The 25,397-nt window shown below is 57.4% G+C and overlaps 4 protein-coding genes across 5 annotated transcripts; 1 reads left to right on the forward strand and 3 right to left on the reverse strand.

The window, feature by feature from the left end:
• Positions 1-1,353: 1,353 nt before the first annotated feature.
• Positions 1,354-8,987, reverse strand: ARHGDIA (Rho GDP dissociation inhibitor alpha). Its single transcript, XM_083874523.1, has 6 exons — positions 8,917-8,987; positions 4,639-4,848; positions 4,205-4,288; positions 3,673-3,749; positions 3,437-3,500; positions 1,354-2,985 (listed from the first exon to the last, which is right to left on the reverse strand). Exons 2-6 carry the CDS (start codon positions 4,826-4,828, stop codon positions 2,786-2,788), a joined length of 615 nt encoding a protein of 204 aa, XP_083730649.1. The 5' UTR covers positions 4,829-4,848; positions 8,917-8,987; the 3' UTR covers positions 1,354-2,785.
• Positions 8,988-9,333: 346 nt separating this feature from the next.
• Positions 9,334-13,356, reverse strand: ALYREF (Aly/REF export factor). The gene is made up of 6 exons (XM_083874743.1): positions 13,093-13,356; positions 12,801-12,932; positions 10,881-11,028; positions 10,671-10,734; positions 10,365-10,542; positions 9,334-9,614 (listed from the first exon to the last, which is right to left on the reverse strand). The coding sequence occupies exons 1-6, from the start codon at positions 13,318-13,320 to the stop codon at positions 9,600-9,602; spliced, it is 765 nt and encodes a 254-aa protein (XP_083730869.1). The 5' UTR covers positions 13,321-13,356; the 3' UTR covers positions 9,334-9,599.
• A 41-nt stretch (positions 13,357-13,397) lies between these two features.
• Positions 13,398-13,908, forward strand: ANAPC11 (anaphase promoting complex subunit 11). Its single transcript, XM_083874744.1, has 2 exons — positions 13,398-13,573; positions 13,645-13,908. The coding sequence occupies exons 1-2, from the start codon at positions 13,465-13,467 to the stop codon at positions 13,788-13,790; spliced, it is 255 nt and encodes an 84-aa protein (XP_083730870.1). The 5' UTR covers positions 13,398-13,464; the 3' UTR covers positions 13,791-13,908.
• Positions 13,909-14,961: 1,053 nt separating this feature from the next.
• Positions 14,962-25,362, reverse strand: PCYT2 (phosphate cytidylyltransferase 2, ethanolamine). 2 transcript variants are annotated; one of them, XM_083874889.1, is made up of 13 exons: positions 25,274-25,362; positions 24,876-24,964; positions 23,963-24,124; positions 22,149-22,215; positions 21,593-21,677; positions 20,559-20,603; positions 19,143-19,281; positions 18,457-18,539; positions 18,197-18,274; positions 17,511-17,576; positions 17,229-17,294; positions 16,702-16,790; positions 14,962-16,038 (listed from the first exon to the last, which is right to left on the reverse strand). In XM_083874889.1, the coding sequence occupies exons 2-13, from the start codon at positions 24,955-24,957 to the stop codon at positions 15,948-15,950; spliced, it is 1,053 nt and encodes a 350-aa protein (XP_083731015.1). In that variant the 5' UTR covers positions 24,958-24,964; positions 25,274-25,362; the 3' UTR covers positions 14,962-15,947. The 2 variants fall into 2 exon arrangements, with proteins under 2 accessions (XP_083731015.1, XP_083731016.1); XM_083874890.1 differs by lacking the exon at positions 20,559-20,603 and having other exon boundaries at positions 25,274-25,344.
• Between the last annotated feature and the right edge of the window lie 35 nt (positions 25,363-25,397).

Below are 25,397 nucleotides of genomic sequence, written 5' to 3' on the forward strand. Positions count from 1 at the left end.
CTCTGCTGGAAGGGCCGCCTTGCCCCGGGGTAGCTCTTTGGCTTTGGCTGCTGCACTCAGAGCTGTGGTGTCAGAGGGAGCTGCTGCAGCACTGGAAAAGGAGAACGGCCTGGGCTGCTCCTGCACAACTTCTGGCCGAGGTTCTTAACGTGCATCACCTGGAAGGGACTGAGGCTTTACTTTAGGAACTACAATTCATGCAAATGATTTGTCCCACCAGCTGTGCCTGGAGCCGCCCACAGCCGAGTGCACCCATGGCAGGCACCAGGCAGAAGAGCCCAGCTGTCACCCACAGGAGGGACACGCCAGGGAACAGAGGCAGAGAACCCCCAGAGCTGGAGCACAGCTGTCCTGCCCCTCCAGGCCTCCCACCACGGTAAAACGATCTAACAGAAGCCTCCACACCCTGGGTGTGGAAACTCTTGCCAAAGCACTGGGGTTGCATCAGCAGGGTGCTCATCTGACCCTGCCCGCAGAGTGGCTGTTGGGGGCCAGCACAGGGGGGCCTTTGTTCACATATCAGGCGTATCTGGGCTCTAACTGACACACTGAGTGAAGCCTGTTCCCTGCTCCAGTCCCCACACTGCCCTCCATGGCCCCACTGTGCAGAGGGCTGGGGGGTCACAGCTGGGTACTGCCCTCCACAGCAGCAGGAGTGACACGTGCCAGCTCCTGCCTGGCCCACACTGTTCCCTTCAGCCCTTATCCTTTCCAAGTCCCATCATCTCCTTTAGCAGCTTTCCAAGGCCCAAGGAAGGGGCCTGTGCTCGTGAGCTCCAAATACAAGAGGGAGCCTATGGAGTTCTCAGTTCCCTCTGTGAGTCTTTGGCCAGGAGCAGAGCTGCAGTCCCCTCATCCAGGTTCTCGCACACCATGGATTCTGTAAAGATCTTTTCATGGCCACACTTTCCTTATCCTTAACACAAACATGCCACAGGCTCGATAAACATCCGCAGGCTCTTATCATGCTGCCTCTCCTGGATTGTGTTCTCTGATTGCCTCCCTCATTCCTGTGCCTGCACAGGAATTTCCCTTTGTGTGTGCAGCTGGAGTCATGCTGTGGGTCCAGAGCATGCCAGCTCTGCTGCTGGCAGGAGCCCCCCCTTGGAAATCCCTATTTTCACTGCCCCACTCACTCCCACCCCTCACTGTGGGCAGTGCAGAACAGCAAACAGCAAGGGACAGATCCTGCACACATATTGCCATGGGGCCTCTCCTCCTCTGGCAAGGGCTGTCCCAGATCCCATTTCACATTCCAGCAAGCCCAGAGATCCTGCTCTTCTCCTGCCCTAGCTGTTTGCAGAAATTGTGTTCAGCATCTTCATGCTGAACATCCAGCATGGACAGTACATGGTCAGTTCAAAGATTTTATTTAACTGTCATAAAAGGAGAAGCAGACGATGATTCCAAACCTGTTAACCTGGGTCTAGGACTTACAGACAATACGCACCAAATCAACAAAAAAACTCTCTAGGGGCAGGGCGAGGGGAGTTAGAGGCAAAGACGTAGCTACGAGAAAGCCACATGTACTTGGTCCCAGTTCTAACCTCAGTGTGGTAGATCCAAATCGGGGGGCTGCAGAGGTGGCGCATGCCTGCCCAGCCCCCCGGGTCTCGCAGGGGGCCCCAGGAGCTGCAGTTTGCAGCCAGGGGTGGAGGCGGCGTGCTGCGGGTCTGCGGCAGGCACGGGGGGCCGAGTGTCAAGGCAAGAACTACTGACAGGCCAGGCACAGATTTTAAAGGCAGAACAGATACATAAGGCATTAACCGCTTCAGAATACTTGTCCATCGCAAGCTCTTTGTTGATCGCATCAGGAGCAGCTGCAGAGACAGACTCGTCCACCCTCAGCCCAAAACAGCCAGGAGGGCGGATGCTGTCCAGGAATTTCAGTGCTTTGCAGCTCCCTGGGCTGCAATGAGAAGTGCGAGGTGATGGCAGCATTGGTGACCCCTGCCCCGCCCTGCCCTCCAGCCCCTCAGAGAGCTCGGGGCTCTGCAGGCAAGGCTGGGCTCCAGCCAGGCCAGCGCTCGGGCTGCCAGGAAGGGCGGCCAGGCGTCACCCAGGATGTCACACCCTCTCCCCTCTGGGGACGTCCTGTCTCAGGTGAGGAATGGACCAGCAGTGAAGTGGGAAGTTGTGAATCTTTCCTAATAACACATGAGGGGCATGACCAAGCTGAGCCCATGCCAACAGACGGGGAGGGCAGGTGGCGTTTAAAAAGTGTAACAGGGGCAGGACCCCCTCCCTAGAGGATACATGTTACACATTTAAGGCATCATGGTTACAGGGAACATCCACAAATGAAGCTGCCCAGGACACTGATGGGGTGGAAAGGGCAGGCAGACAACACTTGAGCCAATAAACTGATTTGACAGCTGCCTGGCACCAAAATTCTTCAGCTACTTGGAGGCAGTAGCTACCCTGAGCTGTGCGCAGGAAAGCCAAGCACAGGATCCTAACGGGGGTTCCTCCCCTTTGGCACCTCCTGGATAAAGGAAGGTGGGAAGCGAGAAAGGGCCTGGCAAGTGAGTGGGCACTCCCCTCAGTGCTGGGGCAGCACAGCCCCAGGACGGGCAGCTGGAGACCAGATGCAGACAGCATGGTTTGGTCAATGCACTCAGCAATTCTCTGGGGAGGGGGCACATAAAAAACTGAGCTCTCTGGTCAAATGATAATGGGGGTGACAGGTAAAGAGGGTTCCAATGTCAGCACTTTGGTACAGGGGGGGAATTCTACGGTAGCCACTGTCTGATTCAGGCTCTCTGGAGTTTGGCCTCAGGAAGGGCTAGTCCTTCCAATCCTTCTTGATGGTCAGGTTCCACTCCCAGGACAGGTGGTCAGTCTTATCATCATCTGTGAACTTGGATTTGATGTTGTAGCTGCCCCGGGCCAGCATGCCCTTTGGGGCCTCCTCCATGGGGGTCAGAAACTCGTACTCCTCTGCTCGGGGGCCGTAGCTCCCAACCATGTATTCAGTCTTGTCAACTGAAAGGACAGAAAGAAGTGTATGGAGGCTGTTCAGGAGCCTCCCCTGCACCCGGGGCAAGACTAAAGCAAACGAAAGGTCTGTTACTGTTACAACAATCCACAGAGCAACTCTAACAATAGGAATCTCACCCAGCTCAGAGCTCCCTTCCCCCAGGAATGGGCCCCTCCTGTGGGGAGTGACCTGGAAGCACTGGCAATGCTGTCTGCTGTGACCTGCTTCCTGCCAAGCTCAGAGGGGAAATGTCCTTGGGGGAATCAGGATCACATGCTGTGCAGCCAGGACCATGGGCTGCCCCACCACTGCAGGCCCAGGAGCCTCTGCAGAGCCCCACGGGCCACTGAGGACTGTCCCCTTCCTTGAGGAGCTGCTGGGCAGCCCCTGTCGCAGCAGCAAGATGAGCAGGAGGTACTCACACAGAGCAGCACCAAGTCACAGAGCAGCACTTACTTTTCACACCTTTCCGGAATGTGTGCTGGATGTACTTCAGTCCCGACACGATCTCCCTGTTTACCTGCAGAGAGAGGAGCAGGGGCTGAGCAGGACATCTCCATTCACACTGCCCACCCACCTGCAGGAGAGCCCATTCCTCCAGCACAACCCACTCCAGGGCACAGGCACTCCCCAGGCCAGGACTGCAGCAGTCTGGGGTTCCATTCGTTCCGTTTCCAGATCAGAATCCTTACCCTAAAGGAGATTTTTATCCGGTATTCCACGCCCTCCTTCAGCACAAATGCTTGCTTCTTGTAGCTTTCCAGATCACCTAGAGAGACAGGAGAGGGTTGCTCAGAGCTCCTTTGTGCTGTGCTCTGGGGTGAATTTCTGTGGCAGGAGCTGCAGGAGCAGGGAATGGCTCCAGCTACAGGGCCCTCTAAGCTGTTGGAGCCAGGCAAGCAATGCCCTGCAACAAGACACTGCAGCACAACCACGCAATTAATTCCAAATGTTTCTCTGCAGATGTTTGCCCCAAGGCTGTCACCATATCACAGCTGCCATGAATGTCACTGTGCAGGCTGGAACAATCTGCCTGCCCCATCTGGCCCCTCACACCTCTACAAAACACCCAGGTGTCACAGAACTGCTGCTGGGCTCCAGATACAGATTCTGCTGGGGCTCAGGCAGTGTGCTCTGCCTCCAGCACTTCTGACACAGGAAGGCTCACCCACCTTGCCAGCAGTGCTCTGCCCAGGAGCAGGGCTGAATTCCCTCCCAGCTCACCTGTCAGGTCCAGCTCCAGGGGGCCCGGAGCAGTACCACAGACCAAGGTCAGTTTAGTCACCACCACATTTGGAGCGTTGGGATCTAGAGACAAGAGAAGAAACTGTTAAACACTCATCCCTGACACTGGCCAACACAGCTCCTTTTCCTTCCAGCAAACTTCTTGAAAGAGCACCAAAACTAGCAAAAGCAGCCTCTGACTCTGTAAGGGTCAGGGGTTCCACTGCACTGGGCCCAGCCCACAGCCCTCCACAAAGGCAGAGTGCCACCCCCACCCTCCAGCCCCTACACTGCAGGCCAGCGATGGGCATGGGGGAGCACAGACACAGCTTTGTGCTCTGGGCTGTGCTCCTGCCCAAACACAGAGCTGGGACAACAGCTCCCAGCTGGGAGCAGAGACAAGGCCAGAAGGGACTGACACATCCCAGGCTCACCTGCGTTCACGGTGACGGCGCCCAGCAGAGCCTCCTTGTACTTGCGCAGGCTCTCGTCGTCCTTGTCCAGCTCCTGGATCTCCTGGATGCTCTTCTGGGCAGGTGGCTTGTAGTTGACAGAGTGTTCATCCTCCTCGTTCTCAGCTGCAATCTGGGCCAGCTGCTCTGCCGTTGGCTCCTGCTCCGCCATCCTCGCACAGGTGACCCGCACTGGGGCAGAGAGGGGAGCTGTGACTGCCCAGCCCGCCCCACCAGCAGCAGGGTTTTCCAGAACTGCTCTGCTGTGCCTCTGCAGGCTCCCACTCCCACTGGGGCCCCTCACACTGCTCCCTGTGAGACACAACCCTGCCAAGGGCCCCCAGCCCCTGCAGAACCCTCCAGAGGTCAGGGCTCATCCTCAGCCTGCAGAGGCCCAGGTGAGAGTGGAGAAAAAAATTCAACCTCAGTGCTTTGCTTGTAATATAAATACCCCAAAACCACAGGGAAGATATTCTCCTCCACAAGATCCACCAGGTGAGGCTTTCAATTGGAGTAAACCAGAGCCCAGAATAAACCCAGTTCTGCTCTCCACAACAGGATTCCAGCTAAGAATAGGCTTCTGTCTCACCACTGGAGTGAATGCCAGGAGCCTCTGCTGGGATCTGGTGGTCGTGTTTTGTAACTCAGTCAGGTCAGGGCTCTGTGACAGGTGCCTTTGCAGAGTGGCATGAGACACCTGGCTCAGCCCCTTGCAAAGATCTGTGGCACACACAGCCAGGGGAACAGGCAATGAAATAAAGAAGGTGTGAGCCTGGCTCAGCTGCCCAGGACTCTGCCCAGCTGCACCGAGGGCTGGGCAAAGGTGATGCCAACACTCCATTAAAATCCTCAGTAAAAACCAATGACACATTCATTGGTTCCTGGTGTTCCACAGGGCACGTTGTCTGAAGGGTTATCCTATGGCAAATATCAACTTGGACCCTCTAAGGACTCAGAACATTCTGGCACAGCTTTAGAAAGGCACCGGGGGATGTTGGGACACCACGGGGCTGTACAGGGCTCTGGCCTTGTGTGGCACAAGCATCTGTGCCAGGAGCCTTTCCTGCTGTACCTGCACAGCACAGCAAACACCTGGCCCCTCCACAGGGCATCCTCCAACATCCTCACACTGACTGATGAGGAATTTTGTCTTCAAAGGGACATTTAGTCTCATGTTACAGATGAACAACTGGTGAGACTTCATGCCAGTGTCTCCATATGAAACCCAGCCCCTTGCTTCTCCCAAACAGCTGCCAGGCCTGAGGACTCCCAGAAGTGCTGAGCAAAAGCTCCCTCACACCCTGCACTGCTCCATCTCCTCCCTGCATCCTGCCCCATCCCCTCCTCACGTCCTTTGGCTTGCTGTGGGCTGGATTACACCTCCCGTGGTCTGCAGTTCGTTCCAACTCTCACACCTTACTCTGAGGACATCTGCAGCTCCCAGGAGTGGAAGTGACAGAATTTCAGCTTTACACAACCAAGGTCCCAAACTTGGTTTGTAAGATTTTTGACTGTCAGAAGCTCTGAGTTACACCACTTGCTACAGCAGGGAATTTCATTCTAATACCACCTCCTTTTACTCTGTCTTAGCTTATCACACGGATGGCAGAGCTGTGACTCCCAAATTCTGTGACTGAGCCCTCTGTGAGAGCACACTAATCACAGCTGCCAGAGCATCCACCAGCACCCACACACCCATCTCCAGCAGTGGTGGGTGCACTTCTGTGCATGAGCATCCACAGGCACCCTCCACCTTCCAATTTTCAGACCAAGCAGAGACAAAACTTCTCACAGACAGCCAGATCAGTGATGGCAGGAGCCACAAAGCAGCCTCTGCTCCAGCACTGAAGCTCTTGGAGCCAGTGCTCTGTGAACAACAGCAGCAGTCCCAGCACAGCTCCCATGGCTGGAGACAGCTGCACTGACTGGGAACAGCCCTGGCATCCACAGCCCTGATTGCAGCAGCTGCTCACCCCCAAGATCCTGATCCTCTCCTGGGCAGTTTGGAAAGGCACTGGTTTGGTGTCAGCACAGAGCTGCCACTCCTCGACAGGTGACCCCCCAGTGTAACACACAGTGACAGTTTCCTCCCACACATCACCAGCCCCATCTCCACCAGAGCCATGAGGAATCCCTCCCACAAACTGGTACTTAGTGAAACCACGACACACGGGGCACAGAAGAAAGCCCAAACCAACCCAAAACCCAAATTCCCAACTCTTTGGTCACGTTCCTCTGTTCCAGCCTGACTTCTGTGATCCAGAGCTAAAGAATCATGGATACCACCACATGGACTAATCATGACCCACCCCAACCCTCTCAGGATTTCTGAGGTGCCAGGAGCCCCCCAGGACTGAAAACACCTGTGGGGACCAGAACCAGCACGATTCTGGTCAGCACTGCAGGCCAGGCTGGGCTGGGCTCTGGGGAAAGAGCCCTCCTCTTCCTGTCAGCTTTCCCACAGCTCCTGGGGATACCACTGCTCCGTGGAACTGCCACGGCCACAGGAAGAGACCCCAGCCTGTGCTGGACGCAGAGTACAGGAGGACTCCTGGGTCTCCAGAGGCAGACCCTGGCTCCCTGCAGATCCTCAGGCTCACAGCAGCCCGTAGAAGGCAGCAGGAGGTTGAATCCCCAGCTGGGGGTTTGCACTCTGCCTTTGCTGCTCCCTCAAAGCAGCAGTTTCTCGCAGACTCTCAGGACAGCAGCCAAGGCCAGAGCCCCACTCCCTGCCAGGCACAAACACCGGCGGGAACGTCCCTACCCGAGTGGAGGGGACACTGGGAACCACTGACTGCATTCCCTGGAATGCCGATCCCATGGCACCCGCGAGCCCAGCATTAGTCACAGTATCTTCGGATGAGCTAATCAGCTTCCGACATCCCGCGGGCCCGGCGCAGCCGTGGAGGCAGCAGGGCCAGTCCAGCAGTCCCCACCCTTCCTCCTTCCCTTCCCGCAGGGAAACCCTGCACGGCCACACGGGGAACTCGGCTGGAATGTGACCAGCAATAAATAACTGTTCCTACAGGGCCCTGGCCCGGGCTGCTCCGCAGGACGGGGAGCCAGGACAGCCCCAGCTGGGCCGGGTGCTGCACAGGGCAGCTCAGGGGGTGCCCGGGGCAGCACAGGGGGACACCAGAGGGGACACCAGAGGGGACAGGAGCCCAGTGACACTTCTGAGGCCGGGAGCTGCCAGGGCATATCCAGGCACCACTGCTGCACCAGCCCTTTGTAGGAGCATCCCAGGGGATTCCCATCCCACCTCCTCCCCCGGCTGTCTCACAGCCCCGGGCAGGGCAGGGAGGACACGCTGCTGCCCAGGGGGAACTCAGCAGTCTGAGAACGGAGGATTTTTTTATTTTTGCTCTGACACATCCCTGACCTGTGGTTCGCCCACCCGGGTGAACTGTGCAGAGCCGGACTGAGGGCTCACAAACGACTCCAGGAGCAGAAAGGCCGCAGGCAGTGCCGCCCCAGGGATGCACCGCGGGCACCTGGAGCTGGGATTGTGCCCCATCCCCGTGTGTCAGCAGCCGAACGCACAGCAGCGAAACCGTCCCCACTCCACAGCCACGGAACAAGATCCTCCACAGCGGAAAAACGTTCGGACAAGGGAGCAATAAAGCGGACCCGAAACTCTCGGGGGAACAAGCGCGGCCGGGGGCTTTCCTCACCGCAGACAAACGGCGCTCACGGCTCCCAGAGCGGCCCTGGGGAAAACGCCGCTGCTCCCGGGGGTGCCGCTGCCGGGGGACGCAGGAACGGCGGCGGGTCCGGTGCAAAGCCCCCGGGGGTGGAAGGGCCGCGGGGTGAGCGGAGCAGCCCGGCCCCGGCACAGCGTCCCCAGTTCCTCATTCCGGGCCGAGCGGCCATTTATGGACAGCCCGTGTGCGCCCGAGGCAGCGCCGGCCCCGGGACTGCTCGGACCCCCCATCCCGTTCCCGCCGCTCCGCCCTCGCACGGGCCGGGCCCGGCCCACCGGGAGCTGCCCCGGAGCCCCGCGGGGAGCCCGGCCCGCCCGGCCCCGCCCTCGCCCCACGCGCTCCGCTCCGGGGCGGCCCCACCGGGGGCGGCGGCTCCCCCGGCCTTCGGAAGGTCGCGCAAGGGCACCGGGGCCCCGCGCCCGCCCCTGGGCCGCGCCCGGCCCTTCCCGCGGCCCGGAGCCAGCGCGACCCGCCCGGCCCGGCCCGGCCCTTCCCGCCGCGCCTCGCCCCCCGCCCGCCCGCTCGCTCCCGCCGCTCCCGCCCGGCCCCGGCGTACCGGCCTCGCCCGCTCCGCGCTGCGCCGCCAACGCCGCGGATCCGCCCAGGCCCCGCGCGCCCCCGCACTTCCGGGACACGCCCGGCACTTCCCGTTACTCGCCGCCGCGCCGCCGCCGCGCTTCCGGCCGCGGAACGCGCGCTGATTGGCCCGGGGTGGCGCGCGCGGGCGGGCGGGGCGGGGCCGGGGCGGGACCGGCGGGGCGGGACCGGCGGGGCGGGACCGGCGGGGCGGGCAACAGCGGGACCGGGACCGGAGAGCGGCCCGGCACCGAGAACGGGACCGGCGGGGCAGGACGGCACCGGGACTGGCACCGGCACCGGCACCGGGACACGTGCACGGCAGAGCGGCACGGAGCACCACGGTAGGTGCGGGAGCGCGATGGGGCGGGGGCTCAGCGTGGAAAGGCATCAGTCACAGCTCTAGACATGGTTCTATTTTATTATGGCAAAGGTGAAAAAGCCACCTTGGCCCAACAGGCAACCAGAAAAATTTATCCCAAAAATAACTCGGTACAAAACAGGTCTGCTGAGAATTAAAAAAAACCTTTACAGGAGTTAAAACCTATCCCAGAACATAAAAGTAAAACAAATCCCATCCTCGGTAGTAGTAGCCACAGCCGCAGCCCCTGCCGGGAGTGTGGAGCAAGACTGGAGTCCTTCCCTGCGCCCACTGCTGCTGCTTTAGCTGGTGTCCATCTGCAAGAGAGGGGAGCGACTGTCACCATGGGCCCACGGCAGCCCTGGCCCCTTGCAGCACCCCCTGTACCAAACCCTGCACCCAAACCCACCCTGCCTGGCCCTGGTGAGCCCCAAGCACTGGGGACAGGGACAGGCAGATCCCACCCACACCACGCTGAGCAGACCACACCCTACACTGCTCCAAGGCTTTTCTCTAGAATTCTGCTTATCCCACTTCTTCCATGCTCTTGCTCTGACTTATCCCGGTCCTGAACCACCAACTCTGCTGTCACAGTGTCCTTGTGGCCTCAGCTTTGTTGGTTCCTGACCCATCTGTGGCTGAGCAAGTTCCAGGTACAGCTGTGACCTGCCCGTGGCTCCCCAGGCTGGGGCTCATTTCTGCCACCAACATTACACCCTTCCCCCAGCAGCACACCACACAGTTCTTCCATGAGATTTTCTTTTCTGTTTTCCCATTCCTGCAGGCTATCAGCTCTGTGAGTTTTGTTCTGAAGATGCTGCTCATAGTGGCTGTTCCAGCTATGGAGCCTGGCAAAAGCAGACGCTGCTCCTCAGCCATCAGGAACAGGTGACAAAGTGCTTTGGAAAGCAAAGCTGAGGCCCAAGGCACAGCTCAGCTTCAGAGTGAGACTGCTTCAGTCCAAGGACCTGGAAAATGCTTTCCCTTTTCTGCCAGCTCCAGACTGCAGGTGCTTTCCAGGATGAGATGCTGTGGGGAGCCCATGACCACGCCCAAGCAGCACTTACCCTGGCATTGTAAGCATCCAGCTGTGCATCTAGTTCTTCTGCAGAGAGCTGCTGTTTGGAAGTTCTTCCAGCTCCTCTGCCTCTCCCTCTGTTCCCGCCACGAGTCCCTCGCCTGTTGCCTCCACCTCCAAATCCCCCCGAGACCCCGCGGTTCCTGGTCATGCCACCTCTGTTTACACTGTAAGTTTTAAAAGCAACTGTTTCAGTGCCTTCAGTGAACTCAAACAGGACCCACGTTCCCCAGCAGGGAGGGATCCTGCCCTTTCCCTTCCCACCCCAGTGCTGGGGCAGGGGTTTGTTCCCCACCTCTGTGCTGGTCTCCGCTGCGTGTCGATCTGTGACGTGACCAGCTGGATGTTCATGGGGCGCCCTGCAGGGAGGGAGAGCAGCCCTGAGCACACGGGACAGGCACGGGGAGAGGAGGGAGGGACATGGATGTGCCAAAGGGACATGGGGGAGTGGGAGAGACGGGCACAGGGGGATGTGCAGGGGGCTCCACTCCAGTCACACACTCACCGTCCAAGGGCACCCCGTTGTACTGCTTCATGGCCTTCAGCGCGTCAGCCTTCCTCTCAAAATGCACGTCTGCCGTCCCTAGGCTGCGCCCAGATCTGTCATAGTGCACTGCTGCCTTCTTCAAGGTCCCAAACTCCGCAAAGAGCTCCTGAGCAGGGGAGAGAAAGGAGCCCGCCCGTCCATCAGGGCTGCAAAGGCTGCAGCGCCACACACAGACACAGCAGAGCTTGTCCAGCACCACAGACAACCTGGAAAAACACCCGGGGCAGAGGGGAGCACAGCCCATCAGGAAGATTGCAGGGAGTTGTCTCTGGCAAGCAGAGCTCTGTGTCCTGCAGGAGGCACATTTGCAGCCAGTGAAGCAGATTCAAGGGGTGCTGACCTGGTTTTCTTCCCAGGGGAACTGGGGGTCTTTGCTGAAGATGAGTCAAAGCAGCAACTATTGAAAATACTCCAGACATCTTTCCCACAGAGGAGAATGACCACGTGAGTGCAGGGATCCACAAGCCAATGACACTTTAACTGTGCTGGACTTGTGCCCATTAGGAACATACCCCAAAACCAGACACCAACAAAGTCTCTGCTGAGGTCTGTCCTGTGCTGCCACAAAGGCTGGAAATAAAGAGGCAGCACCAGAGCCACCAATTCTGTTTCTCAGGCACTATGTTTGGGCAGCCAATGAGGTTTACTGCACTGCCAGTGTCAACCTGCTCCTGAGTCACAGCAGGGCTCTCAGCAGGGCTGAGAAGGAGAACTGCAAAGGGCACCTGGCAGGTACTTTCTGGACAGGATGTGGCAAGCAGGGCTGTGTCAGCTTTGCCCAGAGCCTGAGGTCAGCTGCTCCTGCCTCAGAGGACACAGAGAGCAAACACTGAACAGCTCCTTTGTGACCAGAGCACCTTCAGCCTCTCACACCACATGAAGAGGCTTTACCACAGCAACAAAACCAAACCCACATCTGAGGCAACAATAAATGATGGGGCTGGGGGCCAAAGCCTTTGAGTCAGCCCTGCTGCTAAACAAACCCCAGTGGGAGCTTGTGCAGCAGCAGGAAGGTGAGTCCTGGCTGCACACAAGGCACAGGGGCCAGGTTTACACCCTGCAGCCTCACTGCAACAACCAGGAACTTATTTAAACCCAACCTGAACTTACACAGGGAACAGAGATGGTGTGCAGCACACCTCCCAGTGAGTAGGTGACCTGACAGAGCTCCTTTCCCATCCCCCAGGCACAGCCAGACTGGTGTGTGGAGAGGTGGAATGAATGAACCAGTGAGGAAAGGCTGACAGCAGGGGTTTGGTTTTCCCTGATGAGGACACGAGAGCCAGAGGCCACTGTGCTGGCAGCGCTCAGCCCCTCCAGGGACACTCAGATCCTGCAGAGCTCACAGCCCACTGGTGACCCTGGGACACCCCTCAGCTCCAGCCCCGAGGCAGAGGCACCAAGAACTGCAGCACTGAGGGCTCTGAGCAGCCCAAAGGGGGCACAGCCATGGCAGGTGGGGACAGGACACCACGGCAGCAGCACAGGGAAGCTGTTCCCATGACAAATAACGACTGGTCACACTGATGGTGCATCCCTGGGAGCCCCTGGACACCCGACAGAACGTGACTGGACAAAGCCCCAGAGCCCAGGGACAGGGACAGCTGTGCACAGTGGGAGCTCACAGAGCTCACAGTGAATTCTCCAATCACAGCACTATCCAGCACAGTCTCAGCATTGTTCCCCGTTATAAACTGAATTTTCCAGCCCCCTCGAGACCACCACGACCAGCAGAGCAGGCACACGTTCTACAAACCCCCACACTGGGGATTGAGCCGGGAATCCTCGGCCCCGAGCACAAGCCGGAGCAGAGCCGGCGGGGCTCCCGCGGGAACCGGCCCTGGGCTCAATGAACGAGTTCCCGCTCCCCGAGCCCACCTGGATGTCCGCGTCCGACACGCCGAAGTCCAAGTTGGAGACGAGCAGCTTTCCGCCGGTCTCCACACCGGCCCCCGCCCCGAAGCCGCTGTCGAACAGGTCGTGCTGCCACTTCTCGGGGAGTTGTTTCGGCTGCAACGAGAGCGGGACCTCGCTGAGCGGCGCCGGGGCCCCGCCGCCCGCGGCCGCGCCGGGACTGGACAAAGGGCCGCCCGCGCCCCCGCCCCGCGCGGACCCTCCGCCCCGGCCCGCCGCGCCGCCGCGGCCCCAGCCCCGCCTGCCCGGTCCGTACCCGGCTGTAGGGCGCGGGCCGGTTCCTGCCGCCGCCCCGGGCCATCACCGGCCGGTTCCGCACGGGGCCGCCGCCCGCGCGCCCGCCGCCCACGCCGCCCCGGCCGGGGCCGCCCCCGCGCGTGGTGCCGCCCCGGCCTCGGCCGCCCCGGCCGCCCCGGCCGGCCCCGCGCTGGCTCCGGTTCAGCTTAATGATGTCGTCCAGGGACATGTCCATCTTGTCGGCCATGATGGCGGCACCGCTCCCGCCCGCACTTCCGGCCGCGCTGCGCCCGCGCCGGAAGCGGAAAGGGCGGGGCCGAGGCGCGGCGGGCGCGCGGGGCGCTGTGGACGGGCGGCACTTCCGGCGGGGCCGGGACCGGGACCGGGAGAGATGCGGGTGCGCGTGCGGAGCTGGCACGGGGTCGCCTCCTGGCTCTGGGTTGCCAACGACGAGAACTGCGGCATCTGCCGGATGGCCTTCAACGGCTGCTGCCCCGACTGTGAGTGCGGCACCGACACCGGCACCGGGCTCCGTGCACCGGGCGGGGCTGACGCCGTGTCCGTGCCGCAGGTAAGGTTCCCGGCGACGACTGCCCGTTGGTGTGGGGCCAGTGTTCGCACTGCTTCCACATGCACTGCATCCTCAAGTGGCTGAACTCGCAGCAGGTGCAGCAGCACTGCCCCATGTGCCGCCAGGAGTGGAAGTTCCGGGAGTGAGTGAGGGCGGCACCGGGCACGGGCCTGGGCCTCCCCCGCCGCCCCGGGGCCGCTCAATAAACCTGCGGACCCAGTGGCGTGTCCGTGTCCCTGTCCGGCGTTCCCGCTCGGGGTCGGTGCCCGGGGCGGGGGCGGGAAGTGACTCCCCGGGGCTCCCGCCCGCCTGCAAAGCCCCGGTGCCAGGACACCGTGCCCGTCCTGTGCCGCCCCCCGAGCCCGGTACCTGCACTCGGCCCGGCCCCGCCACTGTCCGCCGGGCAGAACCTCGAGGCCGCCCCGACACCGACGGCTCTGCCCAGCCCCATCTCGCTGTGCTGTCCCAGCCCGGCCCGGCCCCGGGGCCCTGCACCGCGGTGAGAACCGGCGCGGCCCCGGGGCTGGGGCTGCTCCCAGCGCGGGTTCCCTCAGCCCCGCGGGGCTCTGCAGGTCGCAGCTGGAGCAGCTCCCCGGGCGGGCTGGGGGCTCCCCTCCCTGCCGGGCCCTGCACACCCTGTGACAGGGGCTCCCCCAGGTGCTGTGTGTGACAGAGCGGCCCTGGAGCTGCCAGGAGCCCGTGGGGCTCTCCGGGAAAGGCAGACAGCACTATGGCCCTGCAGCCCGTGGAGTGTGCAGCTGCCTGGGCCAGTGCTGGTGACTCTGAGGTGACAATAAACACGTTTGGCATGGCTTCTTGTCTGTCCTTGGGTAGGGAGGGGAGCTCTGGGCTGCTGAGCCCTCCTGTGGTGCTGGGGCTGCTCAGATCCCCAGCCCTGAGAACCAGCACCTCCACTGCACCGTGGCTGAACCAGGGGAGCTGAGTCTCCACCTGCCCAGCACGAGCAGCAATAAAATGCTTCTGTTATTTTTTAATAACAGTGGTACCTGTCCGTGTCCTGGAGGCAGCTCAGCAGCGTGCTCAGCACAGGGCAGGGGCACCATCAAGGGTTGAGCTGTTTGTCCTCAAGGCCCAACTCCTCTGCAGTGCCCAGGGGAGGGGGCCACAGGCTGCACAGGGGGATTTGTGCACGCAGAGCCTAAGAAGGGCCAGCAGGACTGAGTCACAGCTGCTCTGGGGCTGAGAAAGCGTTGCCAGGGAGGCAGGGGGAGTGTGGTGCACCCTCAGTGCAGGGGGAGTGTGGCACGTTCCCTGTGCCCCCTCTCTGCTACCCGAGCCCCGAAAAGAACAATGCACAACTCTTCAACATTTTATTAATGATCAGCAACAGAAGTTTACAAGAGAGAGGACACCAGACACAGCCTGGCACAGTGCAGTGAGCTGCTCAGGATACCCACCACGGTACCCTGGAATGTAAGAGGCAAAAGGGGCTCACAGCTCAGGACCCATTCTCCCAGCCCTGCCCCTCCCCTTAGAGGCAGGCATGCTGCTTATCAGCCCTCAGAAAACCCTAAAACTGGCCAGGTCCTGCCCTCAGGTAAGCCATGGGGCACAAGTGGGGCTCTGAGCTCAGTCCACACAAGGCATCAGGTCCTGCTGCCTCACACATGGAAGAGCCTTTGGGAAAAGGCCCCAGGCTCCCTCTGCCTCACGGGGAGAAATGCCTTGACCCATCCTAGCAGCAGCTGCCACCTGCAGCCTGTCACTGGGGCAGCAGCAGATTTACCTTTACCCAGCTCAACCCAGAGTAGCTCTGGGTCTGTGCAGGGGCAGGAGCTGAGAAGAGGCAGCACAGTGAACCCCAGAGCCCAGCAGCCAGCCCCTTGTTCCTGCAGGAGGAACCAGGTGAGCCCTGTCTTGTCCCCAAGGCTGCTCTCACTGTGTCCAGCCACCCACACCACTGCCCAAGGAGAGCCTGGCAGGGCAAGGGGGCATGGGCAGCTCCTCCACTTCCCTCCTACTGAGAGCCAGAAATGGCAGAAGGTAAAAGCACATCAACATGTTAAAACATTAGTTATAATTAAAACTGTTTTTCTTTTGTCAAATCTCCTCCTGGGTAAAGGGACGGGGACTGATTAACGGAGATAAAACTAGGCAGCAGAATCCCAACTCGTTAAATCTGCATAATTAGTGCAGGAGGAGCTAGGACAGCAGAGGGTAGGACAGCACGTCCTGCGTGCCAGCAGTGCTGCCCCCCTTCAGGGGTCCTTTCCTGAAGAGCAGTTGCTCTACCAGAGGTGAAGTTACAGCACCCTGTGGCTCACACATCCACACCCTGCAGCCTAGTGCTTCTCCTCCTCCAGCCTCCTCATGGCCTCCAGCACAGCCAGCTCTTTTGCTTCCTTCTTCTGGTTGCGAGCTTCAAACTCCAGCCTGCAAACACCACACAATGCCATGAGATTCTCATTCATCCATAGCTCTTGTAGACAAAAGCACCTGGAGCAGGAGAGCACTGCCTTCTCCTATGCTGCTCTGTTCTGAAATGCACTTCAGAAACCCCCCAGGGCCCCCAGACTCCTCCAGAGCCTCTCCCAGAGCTTTCCATGGCTGTTGCCAGCACTCTGCAGTCCTGGACTCCCACAATGGTCACACATGACTTCTTTCTCCCTCGGTGGAAGAAGCTGCTATTCAATTCTTGGGATGTCCTGGGTGTTTAAACACCAAAATCAAATTTATCACTGATGTGAGCCAAAGTACTGAAAGTGAAGGACTCAGGCCTCAAAGACCAAAGCTCTGAAAGATGCAACGTGCTCTTTCCTCCAGGATACAGCAAAGGAAATTTATCATTAAAGGAGAAAACCCAGTAAATGTGCTGTGCAGCACATTCTGACACAGCAGAGTTCAGCTGTTCCTTTCCCTGTACAGGTTGGTACAACCACATTTACAGCCTGCCCAAGCCATGAAAGAGGAAAGACAAGTTTTCTGACTCTGTGCCTTTAGGTAACACCTTCTCTCCCTATCTGATCCCATTAATCACTCCCCAGACACTCTGGATGGAACAATATGTGACAGAACCAGGAGATAAACAAACCCAACCTGTTCTTGATGATTCTTTGCACAATTAGATCTGTGGTGAGATTGCTGCCACTGTCCACCAGCTGGAAAATGCCGCGTCGCTTCGGTTCCTGCAAAGAGGGAGAGCCCAGGGCTGTGAAAACTCGTGGGACTCGTGTGCAGCTCCCCAGTGACAGCTGAGCTGAGCTGTGGCAGGCCCTGTGGCAGGCAGGATGCACAATGATCTCCTTGGGGCAGAACAAACATCTGCTGAAAGCAAAGCTCTGCACACATGGGAGGTGCCCAGACAGAGCAAAGCACACAGGATTTCTCACCCTGCCATGAAGGCATCAGAAACAGGCAGAGCAAAACAATGCTTAGAGGAGTGGAGCTGTAGGGAATGATTTACTGACTGCTCCACGTAGCTATCCTTGGGGTGGATGAAAAGCTGCATCACCTGCCAAAGCTGTAGCCAGGTACCCTCCTCTGCAATGCATCCTCTCAGTCCAGGAACACAACCAGAGCCAGGCTCTGTCTGTCAAATGCTGACAAAACACCTGGTATTTTACCTCATATGGATCAGAACCGTCCTTGTCTGGCACCACCTCAGTCATCCCATGACAAACAAGTGTTACCTGCAGAAGGACACAAAAGTCACTGACAACATCCAGAAGATGACAGGGACATTTCCTGCCACTACTCCCCCTGAGCACAGTCTGGAGACCAGCAAAGCCACCCTCCTGCAGCAGCCTGGCAATCCCAGGCTGAGCAGGACACTCCTTGCACCACTTTAGCTCCCCACACACATCACCCACCAGCATCTTCCTGTCCATCTGTACCCAAGGGCTCACCTTGAAGTGATCCAGCAGATCAGCAGTGACAGCATAGGGAGCTCCAATCACCACCTCTGAGACATACTAAAAAAGGAACCAGGTAGAGTCCAGATTTGAAAAAAATTCTATCAAAAAAAAAAACCAAAACAAAACAACCCAAAACCCAATCCCAAGCCAGTAGTCAGCTGCTTCTCAAGGAGACCTGAGCAGGTCACCTGGCTATAGAATCAGAAGTTCAAATAAGGTAACAGAGAAGTGGGTTCAGCAGAACTGCTTGTCACACAACAGCTTTTTGTTCCTCAACATAATATCCTTTATAGAGCAAATCCAAAAGTTAATTGTTCCAGGCACACATGTCTGGGGATCCCCACAATTTTGTCCCAGGCATTTTCTCCCCTGCTGCAGGCAGCCAAGTTTTCTAGTGGCACATGTCTGACTACACAGAGCCACACAGCTCCCTCCATGGTGTCCAGCCCTGTCACTGCTGGCAGAGCAGCTGGATGGTCACCAGCCAGATCAGCCAGGATGGCACCAGAGCCTAGCAGAGCCTCCCAAGAGCTCATCAGCACCTCTGGCAGCCTCAAGTGATTCATCCTGCCTGTCTTCTCAGGGCACCCCAAGGAACTCATGCAAGATCACTGAGCACAAGCAAACACCACCAGGCTCCAGGCAATTTCTGGGAAAGTGCAGAGACACCCACTCACCCTGCAGGCCAGGACACTGAGGGTTCTCTCATGGATGTTCATGATGGGATAGTTCTTTCCTTTGTAACGATTCACCTCCTATGGCAAAGCACCAGGCACAGTCAAAAGGGAGACACAGCACCTCCTTTCCCTCTTGCTCTCGCCCAAAATGAAATTCCCACATTGGTCAATACATCCCTGTCCTGTCTCCCGAAGCACAGCCTGCCTGGTCCAGAGAACAGGCCCAGGCTGCTCTGCCTTTGGGCAGGTTCTACACGGACCTGATCGAAATGCAGCCCAGCAATGATGTAGGGTTTCTCTGCCAACTGGTGAACCTTCGCCAGGAAATCCACGTGACCAACATCTGCAGATCTGTTTAAGGAATTGAAGCTCACATGGAAAACAGACGAAGGAAGACAGAAATAGAGTCACTCAAAAACAACAGCGGGAGACAGGAATCCCTAGGATTTTATTCTTGCACTACTAATTGCCTATTTCCAAGAACAGTTGCTGCCTCCCTTCTCAGGTTCCACCAGTTCTGGGCAAAAGCCAGAGACTTTTTCAGCTTCACCTTACATGGACTCAGCTTTGGTTCTGTGCAGAATTTCCACTTGTTCCAGAGGTTCTGGCAGAAAGCCTCAAAGCCTGCCCCAGGAACGACATGTCAGCCCCAAATGGTCTGGCAGCCAGTCTGCACCACAACCATCAGAGTGTTGACAGTGTCCATCTGTCTTCCTGAAATCCAACGGCCACAGATTGCTCCACAGCCGAGCTACAGCTTCTTTCTCAACATCCTGTGACTAAGAAACTGCCAGGAAGAACTCACTCCTGACTCCCTCACATGCAGCTAACAGAAAAGGAGGAAAAAAAAAAAAAAAAAAAAAAAAAGAGGCAAATATCCAGTCTGGTGCCTCCCAAGATGAGAACATCAAAGGCCACTGCTGCAACCAGAAAGAGGCAAGGATACGGAACAGGTCGAAGGCTCCAGCCACATAGATGATGGTGTCTCCTGGCTCTGGCTCCTTCCCTGATGCAAACTGGATGATCTTCTGGGATGTCTGCAGGAACTGTGAGACACCAGTCCAGGGACTGTGACCTTTGGGCCCCTGAGGAAACATACACCAGACTCAGCTTCTTTTCAGGCTCTGTGAGGGGGCTTGGACAACACAGAGCACAGTGCTGGGCAATCTGCTCATCTGAATTTGCTGGCAACTGTAACAACTCCCAGCACCTTGGACTTTCTACATTCCTGGCATCAAGTATTTAGGCAATTTCACAAAAGCCCTTTATGCTCTGTCTAAACCATCGCCTCAGCAGCCAGCTCAGGAGATGCCAAGAGGAAAGCTCAAGAAGGAAGAAGACAACAGGGCAGGTTTGAATTTCCATGAGAAGCAAGACGTGCTCAGGGAGACAACACGAGACTAACCTACAATCTGCCAAGCCTCAGGGCACCTGTCTGGCCCCTCAGCTCTGAGGACAGAGCTCGGTCCCCACCACGTGGCAGCTGTGCCAACAGCCACCAAGTCACCTGCTGTGCTGCCCAAAGCTGCCCCACAGGACTTGGCAGGACACGGACACTGCAGCTGAGGCCAGAGCAGGCCCTGCAAAGGACAGCACGCAGACAGCTCAGCTGTCAGGGTCACGTAGGGTATCCAGTGCCCTGACCCATTCTACCCAGACCTAAACCCCAGGAAACAGCCATGCTGGAGCAATATGTCCCAAAACACCTACTCAAAAGCCCCAAAAATAGCGGGGAACTAAGGATGATTCAGACAGGTCAGCAAATGCCCTGCGAGTAAAAAAAACTTGCTCAAGCTGCTGGTGCAGCTCATTAAGCAGACACAATCCAGCTGCCAAGGAAATAAACTAATAGCTCTAGAGGTTAATGGCTCTTTAGAAGCAGTGCAAGCCACAGGCTGGACCTGGCAGCTGGAACACCGAGAGGGCTGCAGTGCCCTCGAGCTCTGCAAGAGTGTGGCCACGCACCTGCTGTGTCCACACCTCCCAAACCTAACACAACACCTTCAAAACACAGGCACTGAGAGGAGCATCCACAGAGGGTGTGCCCAGGCTGGAACCACGTGCACATGGGCCCTAAGGGAAGTGGCAGGAAGGAATTTACAAGCGAGGAAGGAACCCAGCACAGGCTCAGTGGGGACAGCAGCCCTGTGGTCCCGCTGAAGGACAGCTCATGCACTGCCCTGTGCCACGCCTGCCCATCACACCCACTGCAGGCACCGCCATACGGGGACAGCAGGCATTCACTGGGGCATCACTGCTACATGTGGGAGGACAAACAAGCCTGCAACAGGCCAGAAAGCACACTGGGAATCCTTCTCAGGCAGGACAACAACCAGACGTCCACGACCAGAACTCACATTACCTTCCCAAAGTTGTCAGTGTGCTTCCGATAGTCTAGGTCCTCATCCTGAAGGGAGATAAAGAGTCAAAATGTTTAAGCACTTGCACAGCTCATCCAACCAAGATATGCTTGTGTGTGGGAAGTGCTGGGAAGGCCAGGCTCAAAACGCACACCAGGGATCCGGGGCACTGAATGCTGACAAACTGGTTAATACCTAAACCAGAGTCCTACCCCAGCGTGAGTCAGAGGAAATGTGTCCTTATCTGATCCCAGCTTGGCACCACCAGCAAAGGTGGTTCTTGCCCAACTCGCAGCCCCAGGAGTGCTGCACAGCTGCATTCTCCCTCAGCCCAGAGAGCCCCTGACAGGACAGCATCCCTTCTCCTGCCAAAGACCCTCACCAGAGGCAGGCTTGGGTGTCTGCAGCAGCCAGCAGCACCAAACAGATCTCTGTGTGAACTCGTGTTACAGCTGAGCCAATTTAACAGCTCAGCACACCAAAACATCTCCCTCTGTCCCTGAATGTGCCTGCAGGTCACTTGTTTCTGCAGACATCCAGGTGATTCTATTCACAGATTCCTTCATTACTCAGTAAATTCAACTCATTACCTGACATAAAACCACTGACACTTTTCCCTGGTTAGGTCAGCTCCCAACCAGAGAGTGAGCTGAGGAGACTCAAGAAAGGTCTGATTAGAGACAATAGAAGGCAGAAGCATGAAGCTCAGTGGGAAGGGAGAGGAGTTTCCAACTCTGGAAGCTGACAGGCTGACAGATCAATGTGCCTGCACTGTGTTGATTCACCCTGGGAGAAGTCATGGGCTCGCCTGACATTCCCAAGGCCCACACTGATCATGAGGCATCAGAGTCTTTGCCCCATCACCCTGTGACCTCAGACACGTTGAAGCAAACATAAGCAGGTTGTTTAGCTGCCACTACCCGTTCTCCATGCACCTGGCAGCCAGGCCCAGGAGCTCTGCTCCTTTTGGGGCAGCAGAAGGGAAGAGCAGCACCTGCCCTGTGCTCCAGCCCGCACCCAGAGCCCTCTGACTCACTATGTTGCTGTGGTGAGCCTTAGTCATGAGCAGCATGCGGCCAACAAGGTCAGTGGTGGACACGCCTTGAGTGCGTTTGCATTCCCTGCGGGAGACAAGCAAAGGATGAAGCAGAAGCCACAGGAGCTCAGCCTCTGCCTTCCCACCATCACCACAGGAATGCCTGTGGCACCTGATCAATCCAAACCAGGAGCTGTCCTAAGGAAGCCTTCCTTCTCAAGTGCAGCATTTATTCACGGAGCCTCTGCATTGTCCTCAGGCCACAGCAGATGCTCCTGTGAACGCTTCCCTCACTCAGACTTGCCAACAGAGCCAGCTCTTGGTGAGGCTTTGAAGCCAGAACCAGCATCTGCCAGGAACCAGACAGCCCCACTGGGCAGGGCTGTCTGCCCCACTTCACTGAAGCCAAAATGCTGGGAGCAACTGAAGCTCTGACACACAGCCAGATCCAGGTGTGACCTGAGGACTGGTATGTTTCATCTGACTTCCCTTCAAGGCACAAATTCCCAGAAACTCTGCCCAAAACAAGATTAACAGGTAAGCAGCAAGAGGTTACCTGTATCGCCCTGCTGTTTTTACTTCCTCATAGGTGTCCTTGCCATCGATAGTTAAGGTGATGTCATCTGCAGAGAGAGAAAAGGTTCAGAACTGCACCCAAACTCTCCTGCACAAAAGCAGCAGCTGTGCAGGGGCCACACACCTGGAGCCAGAGTGGAACTCTGCAATCCAAATCCCTGTGCATACACAGGGGACATGTCCTGTGCCCCACAAGAATGTCAGGGAGTTTTAAGACTACTGTGCCTGTGGAGACAAGGATACTCCTGGATACTAAACACCATTACCCATCTGGTGCACTGCTGGGTCCTCTGCAGCAGCAGGCACAGCTGATTATTGTCCGAATGACAATAAACAAGCATTATCTGTATCAATGTTAAAAAAAGAACCTTTTAGCTCTTCTGGGATTGGTTTTAACCCTTGATTCATTTTCAGTCAATGAAACAGTTCATCCAATGGAAAGTTCTTCCTCTCAAAGACTGCATTTCCCACAAGTGACACTCAGCAACCCTCCTACAGAGGCCATTCTGGTTCACCTCTGGCACATGGCTCCCAACTCCCTCTGCAAAAACACCTCTTACGTACTTTTGGTGACAGTACAAAGCCTTCACAAGCAAAAGCTAAGCTGGTTTCCCTTTGCCAAAACAGCCAGAGGGCAGCCCACACAGTGGGGTGCCTCAGTCCTGCTCGGTTCTCCTGAAGCCCCACACGCCACCCCCAGAGCACAGGAACAGGAGGGAACACACTGCCAGCACAACTTGGCAGGCCAGGAGAGGCACAAACAGCAGGGTTACCATCACCTCAGGTAAGCTCAGCTATTTCCAAACTCGGCTTTTGCACAAACACAACCTGGCAGAACTGCCGGTGCAGGCGTGTTGCTCAGGAGAGCAGGAGTGACGTGGCAGAGGGGACAAATGGAGCAGCTGGAGCAGAGGCCACAAACTCTCCTCTACTGTCACAACCCCTCACCCAGCCCTGTAAGGGGTCACGTACACCAAACACGTTCAGGGCAGGCCATGAAGTTAATGAGGAATTCGATAACCGCTCCATCCACGTGGAAAAAGCATAATTATCTTCTAAAGATTAAGAATTTATTTACACTTAGTTAAATACTTGCTTATCAATATCAGGTGAGAGATACGCTTAATGAGTGCAAAGACTACTCCTGGTCAAACTAACAAAATTCCTTCAGAAGGGCAGGGAGGAAGGGCTGAGGCTTAATGAGGCAGCAGCCCAGGAGGGGACAGAGTCCCAGAGCAAGAACATTTCCTTAGAACACTGCAGGAACTGCAGCAACTCTCTGTTCAGCAACTGCACACCAAAAAGCACTAAGAACTAGGTCTCTGGCCACACAGTCAGCTGAGCCACTGAACAGCTTATCAGCTGGATAAAGAGAGAAGCTTTTCAGATCTAACCTTGTCCCGGGATAAGTAGATATAAACATCGTTGTATTTCTGCACGCTTTTCTTTTCAATAGCTTTTCACACTTAAATTTTGTAAATGGCTTTCCCCTTTGCACAAATTTCTGCTGGTGCTAAGGACAACCTCGGTTTAATTTTAAATGACACATTTCCCCTTTGTAAGTTAAAACCAAGGGCCACTCTCATGATTTTGAGCACGCTGACATGTTTCTCCAGACCACGAGAGCAGAGGCAGCTGTGCTGCCCAGTGCAGGTGCTGAGGAGGCAGAGCTCTGCACACAGCAGGAAGCCCTGACCCCTGCAGCAGCCAGGACACTGCTGGGTCTGCAGCAGGAGCACACCTGGAGCACACAGCCCCCCGTGTCAGCACAGCCCTGCCCCAGTCACCACTCACCCCCATGAACGCAGAAGTCACAGCTGTACTTGTCCAGGGTTTCCAGCGTGGTGACATAAGGAGCTCCAGGAGCAATCTCATCCACCCACTTGATGGCCTGCACCATTTTGTACCTCTCCTCCTGGGTAAAGACCGGGGGACCCTTGTGCTTGGAAATCTCCTCTGGGGGACAAACAAAAGTCCAGTTAGAAGCATGTCCTACAGCCAAAGTGACTCTCAGTCACTGCCTCACTCATTTCAGAGCCAGGTGAACCTCAGTGCAGGTTTATCCTCAGCTCTGGATCACCCTGTGGTAGCAAAGGAAGCCCCAGATAGATCAGAAAATATTTTGATTCAGCTGCATTTCCTAAGCATTGAACAAGGGCCCTGGAATTCACTGAGAGGGAAAAAGGTCTCAGTGCTTCCCTGTACCCAGGTAGTTCTTCCTGAGGGGATGATCTGGGCCTCCTGGCATCCCTCTGGGAGAAATTTCCCTCTTAAACAGTAACTTCATACTAGACCTGGTTACTACTGGAAATTCTGCATCCATAAACCCATTTAAAATATATCTTCACATGCCAGAACTTGTGTCTGGCACTTAACTTCCAGATGGCCTCAAAATGAGTTTTCTGCACAAGGTAACTAATTTTGGAATGTAAGTTCTGCAGCTCCCACCACCACAAGAACAGACTGATTTTCAGCTGTTTACACTGTTTTCACAGCACAAAACACAGATTAACCCTCGGAGCCTGCAAGATCTGACCCATCTAATCCTCAGTCCAGAAGTGTGACCGGGGTAACTCCACACCAGGGAAGGAACACTTTTCTCCTGGAGGCTGCTGATCCTGGAGCAGACACAGGATGAGGCCTGACCTTATCAGGATCTCTGGTTCTCCCGGGGCTGCGGGAGACAAAACGCGGTAAAAGCTCTTACCGTCCGTGTGGACCCCCACGATCAGGTAATCGCCCATGGCCCGCGCCTGGCGCAGCTGGTTGGAGTGGCCGTAGTGCACCATGTCGTAGCTGCGGGGAGAGGGGCCGGTCACCGGCACGGCGGGCGCGCTCCTTCCCGGCCCCGGTAACCGGCCCCGGGGTGCAGGGCTGTCTGTGCCGGTACAGGCGGGCACCGGGGCTCCCTCCTCCCTCCGCCCCAGCCGGCCCCGGTGCCGGGGGTACCCCGGGGGAACGGACCGGCCCGGCCCCGCCGTTAGGGCCGAGCCCCGTTGGCCCCCGCGGGCCCGGCGCTGACAGACCAGGCGGAGGCACCGGCGTAGCCAACACGGTTTTATTTCTGCGGCGCCGCGACACGGCCCGGCCCGGCCCCGCACTCACCATCCATCGCACCAGACGCGCACGGGCCGGTGCCCGCCGCCTCCTCCCGCCGCGGCCCCGCCGCCGCCGCCGCCCGCAGCCCCGTTGCGCAGCATGGCCGCGCTGTCACCGCCCGGGGCCCGTC

The sequence above is a fragment of the Zosterops lateralis genome, assembly GCF_965231275.1.
Source record: "Zosterops lateralis genome assembly, chromosome: 18".
Classification (NCBI taxonomy): domain Eukaryota; kingdom Metazoa; phylum Chordata; class Aves; order Passeriformes; family Zosteropidae; genus Zosterops; species Zosterops lateralis.